Source organism: Anas acuta, chromosome 15 (genome assembly GCF_963932015.1).
Source record: "Anas acuta chromosome 15, bAnaAcu1.1, whole genome shotgun sequence".
Lineage (NCBI taxonomy): Eukaryota > Metazoa > Chordata > Aves > Anseriformes > Anatidae > Anas > Anas acuta.
In genome coordinates, this window is record NC_088993.1 from 7,283,730 (window position 1) to 7,294,408 (window position 10,679).

A 10,679-nucleotide genomic window follows, 5' to 3' on the forward strand; every position below is an offset into this window, starting at 1 on the left:
GTGGGAGGGCCGAGGGATCACTGCTGGAGACAGGATTTTAGCCAGCACCCTCTTGCTGTCGTGGAGTCTCTCACCAGCACAGCACTGGCCAGCGAGCAGCTGATAGCAGGCCTGGTGCTGAGAGGACATTCAGGGTCAGCTGGACCCCACGGCTGAGACTTGTGGGGTCTGAATGAACCCAAAGTGGTTTTACATGAGCTCCCCACCATTCTTTAGCTTGCGGTGTGTTGCCCAAGGCTGAGCACAGCCTTTCTTACCATGCTGTACAGTGTCAGGTGCGATTGTCCAGCAGCCAGACCGCAGTGCTTGGCTTTGGCGTGCTCCCTGCCAGCACAGGCAGCTCTCTGGCTGACGAGGAGCTGCAGCATGCAGCTGGTACGGCTGTGTGTTCACCTTGCCTGCTCTTCTCTCCCAGCCTTCCGTGCCCTGCTGCAGATCCGAGCCGTGAGGAAAAAGCCAGGGGCTCTGTCACCGGTGTCGTTCAGCCCCGTCCTGGCACAGAGCGTTGACCATGACGAGCACTCCGTAAGTATAACTCACCGCCTGGTACACACTGCGTGCTGCTCTCAGCCTGGGCAGGCAGCGTGTGCGCAGCTTGCTTGGCCTCTTGGGCCTTCTGGAGAGCTGGGACCTTCCCTTCCTGGGTTAGTTACGTGAAGGTACAGAAATTTGGCAGACTCAGGGCACCTGGCTGGGCAAATATGGGTGACAGTTTGACTTGCACGCACACTTGCATGGCAGCGCGTTCTGATGAAGTCCCTTGGCACTGGGATTCCCAGAAAGGCTGCTTTGTGCCAGGCTCCCTCAGAGATCAGGGTCTGGCAAGCAGCTGAGTGAGCGTGGGATGGAAAAGGTGGTGCTGGTGGCCTCAGGGCCACGTCACACGTCTCTGGGGTGCTGAGGGCTCATTGCCTGAGCAGTGCTACTGCACGGCTGGCTCTGTCAGGACATGAGGTTGGAGTGAGGAGAGGAAGATCTTCCACTAGATCATCTTACGGCCCTTAATGGGAACAGAAGGGGGTTGTCACAGAAGCAGCCTAGTTTTATCCATCCGTCCTCTTCAGCGCTGGAGTCCTGCTGCCTAAAATCGGGGCTAAGAGATAGGGTAAGGGGAGAAACCACAAGGGTTGTAGAGAAGAGCGAGGTGTTTAGCTAGAGGAAGGCGGGCGCTGTCACCTGGAGCGAGGTGAGGAAGTTCTGGGTGTCTCTGTGTTACTAACCTCAAGAAAAAATACTTCAAAACGTGGTTTTCTCTTGGCAGTGTCTCATTAAACCCCTTAAAGTGAACACTGTCTCCCTGCCCAGCAGGAAACCTAGAAGGGACACAGTAAGTGGACTCGGTTGTGTTTGTCTCCTACGGTGATGACTTGCCAGCAGTGTCACTAGCACGTGAACGTGTTACCCACACGAGGGCTTGCTAACACGCTGGGTTTGCCTTGTGCCCCCGCACAGCCTGCAGCACTCGAGTACTGTCTCTGTGGTAGCGACGAGATGCTCACACCCTGCACACACCATCACTGACCTCCCTGGCTTGCGTGCACAGGGATAAACGAGGCAGGAGCAGCTCACCAGAGGGACCTGATGCTGACCCTCAGGGGCAGCCCCGCACTCTGGAGCCTGGCTGCAGAAGACATTTCCGTAGCTTTGTAGGGCTGTAGGCAAGCTGCTGTCCCCTTGGCTCATACAAAAGCTCCCTCTCACTTGTCTCAGCCCTTGGCAGCTTGGTGTGGGCACTTCTCACTGTGTTTTCTAGCCTGGTGCTGGGATGTAGAGGTAGACAAATAGGCACAGCTGGGCTTGATTTTGCATCAGGAGCACTGGCTGCTGTGGGCTGTTTGGCTTTTACAGGAACAAGAAGGATAAAGCTTGCTGTGTTGAGAACTCTCCAAGTTGGTGTGAGAGTTTGTATACAGAATGCCGTGCTGGGGACAGATAAACAGCAATTCTGGGGGACTGGGAGCCCAGAAGTGAGAAGGTGAAGGAGGCCCCTACACCAGGCAGGGTCTGTTTGTTCCCTCTTTGTGTACTCCCACCGAGTGCAGCCGGTTCTCAACAATATTAAGGAGGCTGCAGTCTTCCTCAGGCTGGCCCAGTGCAAATTGGCCCAGGAGAGAGAGCAGCGCAGTGTCTCTCTGGGCTGTTCAACAGCTCAGTAGTTTCAGCCAGGGTGTTGTATTCATTGGCTGAGAGATCATCCTCCAGTCTCTGAGCTGGGCCATGTGGCCTGAACTTTCGCTGACATGAACCAAAACGAGCAGCCTTTGAACCCTCAGACCTTGGTCTTCACAGCCAGAAGGAAGCATCCCAAACTTGAGTGCGTGGGTTTTGCCTCCCTGATCTTCCTGTGTACAAAACAGCACCTGTGAGCTGCTGCCTGGAAATGAAACGCCTCTGTGGGGATGGCTCTTGAAGCTGTGTCCTGCAGGTGGCAGCAACTGTGAACTTATTCCTTGTTCAGCTGATTTGGTTTCTCACAATCCCCAGCCGTGATCTTGGGCACAAGCTCAGAAATATCCCAGGGTTATTTGTTAGGGGGTGTAGGTTGATGCATGGCCCCAGCTGCCACTCACTCTTTCCTTCCCTGTCAGATCTAGCTCCTTCTGTGACCACAGGTGAGTCAGCTGAGCCACCAGCTCACCCCCAGCCTAGTGGCTGTGTTGGAACAGGTTGCTGAGGGGGGGTCATCTGCAGCCCTGCACTCAGGAGATCCAGCGCAGAAGCTACAGGAGTTCGTGGCCAGGCAGTTCAGAGCTCAGCAGCATCACACCAGCTGTGGTACAGCCCAGAACCACGTCCCTGAGGATGCGGGGACAGAACAGATGAAATTAATCTAAACCTGGACTGCTGCAGTCTTACCTCTTGGTTTGCAGGGGGCTGGGCGGCAGCGTGAACTCATTTACCTGAGGCTGCAGGGCCTGAAGGGTCTGGGGAGTTCACTGCTAGGCTGCCTGGGAGGCAGTGCAGGAGGTGCAGTGCTGGGCTGCAGCTGGGCCTCCTCCCGGGGGGGTCTCCAGCCTGGTGAGGGTTTCTTAACGTGTCCCTCTCTTTCTCACCTGCAGAGCTCTGACAACATCCCTCCGGGCTACGAGCCCATTTCCCTGCTGGAAGCTCTGAACGGCCTTCGCTCCGTTTCCCCCTCCATCCCCTCAGCTCCTCTGTACGACGAAATCAGCTACTCCGGCGTGGTGGATGGGATGCCCCCCGCGAGCCGGCCGCTGGTCGGGATGGACAGAGCCGTGGAGAGCAGCCACCAAAAGGGCAAGCGGAGCAAGTCCCCAGATAGGTCAGCACGGGGACAGAGGGGTCTGCTCTTCTTGCCAGCCCCGACAGCTTGTGGCCATACAAACTGGGAGCTCACAGGGCTCTGGCACTGGTCCTTGCTGGTGGCACTGGTAATCCTGCAATGTCAGGAGGCCAGCGGGTGCTCAGGCCAGTGAGAGGATTGGGGTAGCACCTCTGTGCTCAGCCTGCAGTCACCAGCTCGTGTCCCCTCAGGGTTGGCTTGGAGATGGCTCCCTTTCTAGTGCAGTTGTTCCGTCAACTCGTGTTTGACATCGAAACCTGGCTGGATTTCAGCTTGCCGTGGAGTTCCCCAGGACCAAAAGAATGGGGAGAGAAGTGCCCTAAATTTGAGAGGACAAAATGCTGAGTTGGGATCCTTCAGGTGTTGCCTGAGGCCTCCTCTGGTGGCTTTGTGCTGGGGGATGTAGGTGTGGATCCTGTGCAGTGTCCCTCGCAGGGACAGAAAGCTGAGTGAGGTGGGGTCAGGTGTGGTGCTCCTCGCTGCGCTCCAGCTGCTCCTTGCTTTTTGCCACCTCCTCATCACCAGCAGCTCGAAGCCCACCCCAGGGCCTGGCAGGACCCCAGGGGACTGAAGTTTGCACCCTCTTCCTAAGTAAGGGTGACAGGGATGTCACAGATTGTCATGAGAAGGAAAAGAGGCTGGAAGAAAGGAACCACGACTGCCTCCGTGTCACTTTGGCAGGACCTGCAGTCAGAGCTGGAAGTACTGTTGTACGTCCTGTGGTGCACAGGGAGGCTGCTGGGCACGGTTTTGAAGTGAGCTCCGTGTCTGCCCTGTGATTTTCCATTCCAAACCTTCCCCTAGGCAGGGAGCCCCGTGGTGGAGCTCTGTGCTAGCTGTGCTGTTGCCCCAGTAGAGCTCTGCCCCAAGAGCGCTGCTGTTCCCTGCTGTTCAGAGCTGATTTTGAGAGCCGTGGTGAGCTGAGCTCCATGGTTTGAGCTCCTGCTCCTGCGTTGCCTTACTGCTGGTGGGGGGCGTGCTGGGCAGGGGATGGGGCAGGGGTTGGAGCAGCTTCAGCCGTCACCCCTGAAGCTGCCAGGAGCACGGTGCTGGCTCCTTGCAAACGGCCTTCCTCTTGCTGCAGCACGCTACGGTCTCCCTCGTCCCCGATCCACGAGGAGGATGAAGAGAAGCTCTCCGAGGACTCGGACTCACAGCCAGCGCTGGGCGGCAGCGAGCTGGTCCTGAGGGAGACCAGCTCCCCAGAAGTAAGTCTGAGCTCCTCTGGGAGCTGCTCTGAGCCAGGGCTGCACTGTGGGGCTACAGGGACACGAGGCAGCTCCTGAAGGGGCGTCACTTCCTCAGTCACAGCGTAAAGACAGGGGCACGAGCACGAGTAGCCCCGAGCCAACAGCCTGAGCCGCTTCCATTTACCTACAGGGCTAAGGACACGGCCTGTCCTAAGGTGTCCTGGGAACCGGGAGGTGGGAGAGCCCCACTGGGCTGCAGACAGCGTGTGGTGGGGCTGACACTGGCCCAGCACCATCCTCGAGGAGCCCAGCAGTGTTTAGGGCAGGGCTGGAAGCTGGGCTTTGTTCTTCCAGCGTCCACAAGGCTCTTCTGCTGCCACTGTAAAGCCGCCCATGGTGCTGCTGTGCCCCTTGCTCCTCCCTGACACAAGTCCCTGGCCTCGAGTACAGCTCTCTGGAGAAAGCTGGAGGGGGAGACAAGCCCAGCGAAGGCCAAAGTAACTTGTGCTGTTCCTTCTTACAGAGTGTGGCAGGGGAGGAGATTGAGGAGGCCTTGTCCCTGCAGCAGGGTGAGTGTACACTCAGCCATCAGGCCTCGTTTTTTGCCGTGCTGTGAAGAGGACAGCCAGGTGCTGGACATACAGCTTCAAAACCATCTTGCTGCTGAAATCCATCGCTCTGAGCTGCTGTTTCACCAGCCAGCTACCAGGGCTTCTCCTGGGAAGTGGGGGAGAAAAGTCAGCAGCTCCCCCCAGTTTATTTGCCAAGCAGCTCTTCTTGCTCTCAGTTCTGCACAAGTAGCTGGGTTCAGTTCAGCAGAGCTGGGCTCCTCTGCCCCTCAGGGGCCCTGCTCCCATGCTCAGACCTTGCCCAGGGATGGGGTGGGACAGCCTTTGGGGGGCTGACAGGACAAACCGCAGATCCTGGAGCCTGGTAGGGCTTCAGCCTGCAGCTGCTGCCCACCCTCAGTGCCACGTGTCACACTGCACGGCAGGGGAGCAGTGCCTGGCTGCGGACCCAGCTTCTCCCAGCACAGTGCTGGCTATGACTGCTCATCCCATGGGCACCGCTGTGGTCCTGGTGAGATCCTGGCTGCCTTTCGGGCCATCAGCCTGCCTGTGAAACACCACGAGCTGGGCTGGTGTGACCACAGCAGTGCCAGGCCCCCTTCCTCACACGGAGGGTAGCCCGTAATGGAGCCCGCACTGACGGGCAGCGCTGTTGGCTGGTTGCAGGAAGCTGCCCTCCCTCTGTCGAAGACGTGCTGCAGGACGGCGGCTGCGGTGAGCACAGGAGCCTGACACAGTCCGAGACCGACCCTCCGGTAGACGTCTACCTGCCAGGTAACGGCCGTGCCGCTGGGCATGTGGGGGTGCCGCAGACCTGGGGGGTACTGTGCCTGCAGCTCCTGGCTCCGAGCTGCCCGTGGGGGGGCTGTGGGCTCGGTGCCCAACCCCTGGCACCTTCCCAGCTGTGCCGGCGTGCTGCAGGCTCACAGCCAGGGCACAGGGTCAGCGTGTGGGGTCCTGCTCCGAGCAGTGCCCAGAGCTGCTGCCTGCAGGGGGTAACACAGGGGCACCTCGCCCCCTTCTCTCTCTTCCTCCCTCCCCCTTTTGTCTCTGTCCTTCTCCCTTTTCTCCTCTCCGGGCTGCGAGCAGTGCCCCCAGGGCCTGCTCTGGCTGCGGCCCCCAGCAGGGCTGCTCCGCACCCACCCAGGCAGCCACGGGTCCCTCCCGGTGCCACGGGGCTCCCTGCAGGCGGGGAGGGTTGGGGGGAGCTGAGCCTCACCCCCCCCGGTGTGTGCAGGCTGTGTGTGCACAGCAGCGCGGTGCGTTCGGGCAGCTCTAACGCCTGCTTCCCTCTGTCTGCCTTCCTCCTGCCTGGGCAGCCCTGGGGCCCGACTCCTGCTCTATCGGTATAGAGGAGTAACCGGTACGTCCCCTCCTCCTCCTCCTCCTGGCGGCACCCCCCGGGCACCGGGCCGGGCCCTCGGGGATGAGGGGGGGGTCGCGAACCCGCCCCGGGCCCGTGCTGCGGGGCCGCTCCCGCTGACCTCCCGCTTCTCCCCCCCCCCCCAGGCTCCTCCGACTTCGCCCAGGCGCTGCCCGGCCGCGGCCCCGCGCAGCCCCTGCTGCTGGAGCCCACGCGGCTGCACCTGGAGGACGAGCACGGCCCCGAGCGGCTCTGAGCGGCCCCGGCCCCACCCGGACCCGGCCGGGGCTGCGGGGGGGGGGCTGGAGGGGAGGGGAGGGGGGGGCGCGGGGCCGGGAGCGGCCGCGGCAGCCAAATAAAGGCGGGAGCGGAGCTCAGACTGTGCAGGGGGCGGGGCCAAGGGAGGGGGCGGGGCCTGTGGGGCGTGGTCACGGGAGGGGAGCGGGGCATTGGTGGGCGGGGCGGCGATGGGCGGGGCTTCGAGGGTGGGGGCGTGGCTCCGGGTAAGGGGCGGGGTTTCCAGGAGGGGCGGGGCTCAGGGAGGGGGCGTGGTTACGGGGTGACGTAGTTGAGGGGTGGGGCTCTGCTCGCGTGGAGGCCCCGCCCCCTTTTCTCCCGCCGTGCTCCTCGCGCCCTCCCCCCCCACGCCGCGCTCTCATTGGCCCCCGTGCGGCCGTTCCCTAATATGGCGCCCGCCGCGGGCCGCGCCGCCCCATCCCATTGGCCGCCCCCCGGCGGGCCGCGAGAGGGGAGCGCGGCGATTGGCGGGCTGGCGGCGGCGCCCGTTGCCCATTGGTCCGCCCGGCGCCCGGCCCCGCCTCCTCGGCGGCCGCGGCCTCCGCGCGTGCGCGCTGCGGGGCGGCGGGGCGGGCGGCGAGGCGATGGCGGCCATGGGCGCGATGGCGGCCCTGGGGGCGCTGCCGGCGGGCGCGGGGGCGCTGCCGCCGCTGCCGACGCTGGGGGTGCCGGGCGTGCCCGAGCTGAAGCCGCTGACGCGCTACGAGGCCATGCGGCTCGGGCCCGGCTGGAGCCACTCGTGCCACGCCATGCTGTACGCGCCCAACCCGGGCATGCTGTTCGGCCGCATCCCGCTGCGCTACGCCGTGCTGGTGAGCGGGGGGCGGGACAGGGATCCGGGACACGGGGACAGCGGGATGGGGGCACCGGGATGGGGGCACCGGGATGGGGACGCGGGGTTCCGGGGATCGCGGGGGTGCCGGGGCCGCTCCGCCCCGGGCCGCGGGGCCCCCCCCTGACCGCGCGGCTCTGTTGCAGATGCAGATGCGCTTTGACGGCCTGCTGGGCTTCCCCGGGGGGTTCGTGGATCGGCGCTACTGGTCCCTGGAGGACGGTCTGAACCGGGTGCTGGGCTTGGGTTTGGGCTGCGTGCGCCTGACGGAGGCTGACTATCTGTGCTCGCACCTGACAGAGGGGCCACACCGCGTGGTGGCTCATTTCTACGCCCGGCAGCTGACCCTGGAGGAGCTGCACACCATCGAGATCAGCGCCGTGCACTCCCGAGACCACGGGCTGGAGGTGGGGCGCGCCGGGAGGGGCGTGCGGAGCTCGGGGCGCTAGGGCCGGGCCGGGCCGGACAAAGCTCCCCCCCCGCCGGGCCGCCCCCTGCGGCAGCCGCGTGGCGCCGGGAGGGCTCCGGCTCCCGCCGCCCCCCGTGGCCGCAGCCCCGCGGCTCCAGGACCCGGGCGAGGCCCGAGCCGCGGCCCCCGGTGCGGTGCCGGTGCCGTGCTCATTGCTCCACCCCGAGCCCTCCCCGCGTGGCACGAGGGCAGCGCAGGAAGGCGGCTGCCTCCTGGGCACTGCGGTCACCCCGGGGCAGAGCACAGAGCGAGGGGCTCCCCCTGTGCCCACCCCGTGTTGGGGGCTGTGGGAGTGGAGGCAGCTGGGCCCGGGTCGTGGCACGGTTGAGGAGGACGCGTGGGTGAGCGGCAGCATCCTCAGGCAGGGCAGAGTAGGGCGTGCAGGGAAAGAAGGGGCTCCTGGGGCAGCCTGGGCAGCGGGATCCCTCCTGCGGGGCAAAAGGGGGAGCAGGGCCAGGGCTGGGTGCCATGGGCTGGCCTGGGAGAGCAGGGGGCACGGGGAGAGGCAGCACAGGGGCCTCAGCAGGGCTGGGTGCAGGTGGTGGCGGTGGGGGGGGATCTGCCACCGGGGCCGTGGGCTGGTGGGGCCTGGGGTGAGGGTGTGGGGCTGTGGGGGGGTCCCGCTCGCTCTTGCAGCGAGCAGAGGGCACCGCGGCCCCTGCTGAAACGCGCTCCGTGCTGTTGCAGGTGATGGGCATGGTTCGTGTCCCCCTCTACACCCAGAAGGACCGCATGGGTGGGCTGCCAAACTTCCTGGGCAACTCCTTTGTTGGAACTGCCAAATTCCAGCTGCTCTTTGCCCTGAAGATCTTGAACATGGTGCCGGAGGAGAAGCTGGCCGAGGCGGTGGCAGCCACGCAGAAGCCGAAGAAGCCGGCGATCGACCACGCGGCAGCGGCTAAGGCAGCGAACGAGCTGGTGGGGCCTGCTAGGGCAGGCAACGAATTTCAAGATAGTGCCGAGAACCAGGCGGCTGCGCAGGCCGCGGCTGAGCTAGCGGAGCAGCCGGCGGCCGTGCCGGAGAGCCAGGCTGCGTTGGAGCAGCTGGCGGCTGCGCCCGTGGCCGAGGCCGTGGCGGCAGAGCAGCCGGTGCAGCCCAGGGCAGACGCTGCGGCAGACGCTGCGCAGGCGGTGGCTGAGGCGATGGAGTGATGCTGCCCTGTTTGTGATTGATTAAAAGTGGGTGAGGAGACTAGAGACTTTCGTCTAACTTTCCAACCAGTCGCTGGCTGCAAACGCTGCCCACGTGATTCCACTGTCCAGCCAGGAGGGTTTGGATTTGTCTGAAGCAGGGGAAAGCTATGTATTTTTATGGCCATTAAACTCTAGCGAGCTTCCCAGATCAATCTGCGCAGCCCCCTGCAGAGAGTTCATGTGCTTACGTGAAGGTGCTGAAGCCTTAGAATTATGCTTTGATTTCAGGGACACACTGCTGCATTCAGGTCCCGGTTTCATTTTTAAGGAACAAAACTTAATTGTTTTGAATTGCCCTTTGTTGACTTGGACAGAGCTGTGTTTTGCAGTGGACACAGCTGAGGATCAAGGCTGCTGGCCGAGCACCTCTGCCCGTGGCGGCAGGGCTCCACTCGGCCAGCGGCAGCGACGCCGGGCTCCCGCTCGGAGTGCCAGTGTATGCAGCGACTTGCAGTGAATTCCCTCTGGGGCATGGGGACGTCCTCGCGTGGGTTTCTATCTGGAGATCTGTGGGAGCAGGAAAGTGGAATAAATGGCTTTGCTGAACGCTTCGCAGTCGGGACCGTTCTTGGCTGCCAGCGCAAAGCACCAGGGGGTTCCTTGCGGCCGCTGTGCTGCCGCCCCTGCAGGCGTCCTCCTGCCTGGCAAGCAGCCGGCAAAGCGCCCAAATTGGGTGCCCGGGGGGGCCTCAGCACGGGGGGCAAAGGGGCTGCAGGACTTGGGGCAGCGCAGGGGGCTGCAGCTCTGTAAAGCTTTCGCTGTTAGGTTACTCCAAAATGGTTCATGCACCTGGCTAAAGCCAGCGGCTCCACTTGGGGTGCTGAAGCACCTCCAGGGCCCCAACCGTGCACATTCCGAGTATGGTGGGCGTTCATCTGGGCTGCAGCCAGCCTTTGGGCAGCAGCAGCAACCCCAGTGGCACCGATGCTGTGGTGGCTGCAGCTGCTGCAGGCCCCGCTGGCTGAGGCAGGGGCAGCCCTTTGTGCCCGGCCCTCCACCCACCCCGCAGCCCCGTTGCAACACCGCAGGCGAGCAGGGCCGCGGTGCTGCGTGGTCCCGACCTGTGGAGCAGGATCTGCGCTGCAACCGCTGCTGAGTCAGCTCAGCCCTGGGTGAGAGCCGGGCAGCCCCAGGCAGGAGGGAGGCAGCGCTGCCTCCACCAGCAGCCGCTCCCCCGCCAGGCAGAGCAGGCCGAGGGGCTGTGGCATCCGCCCAGGGCTGTGGTGGGAGCACCCGGCTCGCCCTAGGCCCGAGCTGTGCTCAGCCAGCCCTGGGGACGGTCCCAGCAGCACCCAGTAAGGCCCCGTTCGGGTGCTCGCCAGCCCCTGGCCTGGGGGTGCCCAGCAAGAGGCAGCCCGGGAAGGGGCCGCGTGGTCACCTCGCCTCTGCTGAGCATGGGGTCAGGGGACGGGGCCTGAGCAGCTGAGGTGAGGCAGGAACCTGCATGAAGTGACAGACAAC

General features: G+C 63.9%; 2 protein-coding genes across 7 annotated transcripts in view; both read left to right on the plus strand.

Annotated features, from left to right (window-relative positions):
- Positions 1–6,801, plus strand: part of MGRN1 (mahogunin ring finger 1) — a 49,364-nt gene extending 42,563 nt beyond the window's left edge. The window contains exons 11-18 of one of the 4 annotated variants that reach the window (XM_068699541.1): positions 416–525; positions 1,262–1,327; positions 3,060–3,283; positions 4,389–4,512; positions 5,018–5,063; positions 5,730–5,837; positions 6,383–6,426; positions 6,573–6,801. In XM_068699541.1, the coding sequence (XP_068555642.1) occupies positions 416–525; positions 1,262–1,327; positions 3,060–3,283; positions 4,389–4,512; positions 5,018–5,063; positions 5,730–5,837; positions 6,383–6,423 (719 nt within the window). In that variant the 3' untranslated portion in view covers positions 6,424–6,426; positions 6,573–6,801. The remainder of the gene's footprint in view (positions 1–415; positions 526–1,261; positions 1,328–3,059; positions 3,284–4,388; positions 4,513–5,017; positions 5,064–5,729; positions 5,838–6,382; positions 6,427–6,572) is intronic. The other 3 variants (XM_068699539.1, XM_068699542.1, XM_068699540.1) reach the window with 3 other exon arrangements.
- Positions 6,802–7,258: 457 nt separating this feature from the next.
- On the plus strand, positions 7,259–9,764 carry NUDT16L1 (nudix hydrolase 16 like 1). Of its 3 annotated transcripts, XM_068699568.1 has the most exons (4): positions 7,260–7,535; positions 7,702–7,777; positions 7,856–7,962; positions 8,712–9,764. In XM_068699568.1, the coding sequence occupies exons 1-4, from the start codon at positions 7,308–7,310 to the stop codon at positions 9,174–9,176; spliced, it is 876 nt and encodes a 291-aa protein (XP_068555669.1). In that variant the 5' UTR covers positions 7,260–7,307; the 3' UTR covers positions 9,177–9,764. The 3 variants fall into 3 exon arrangements, with proteins under 3 accessions (XP_068555670.1, XP_068555669.1, XP_068555671.1); XM_068699570.1 differs by having other exon boundaries at positions 7,263–7,535; positions 7,702–7,962; XM_068699569.1 differs by lacking the exons at positions 7,702–7,777; positions 7,856–7,962 and having other exon boundaries at positions 7,259–7,535.
- The last annotated feature ends 915 nt before the right edge of the window (positions 9,765–10,679 follow it).

What these genes read in the sequence shown, in the direction of transcription:
- NUDT16L1 (XM_068699570.1), top strand. Translation starts at nt 7,308, where the DNA reads ATGGCGGCCATGGGCGCGATGGCGGCCCTGGGGGCGCTGCCGGCGGGC. An exon ending in CGCTGCGCTACGCCGTGCTG is followed by an intron (nt 7,536 to 7,701) that starts GTGAGCGGGGGG and finishes GCTCTGTTGCAG; the next exon opens with ATGCAGATGCGCTTTGACGG. An exon ending in CCCGAGACCACGGGCTGGAG is followed by an intron (nt 7,963 to 8,711) that starts GTGGGGCGCGCC and finishes GTGCTGTTGCAG; the next exon opens with GTGATGGGCATGGTTCGTGT.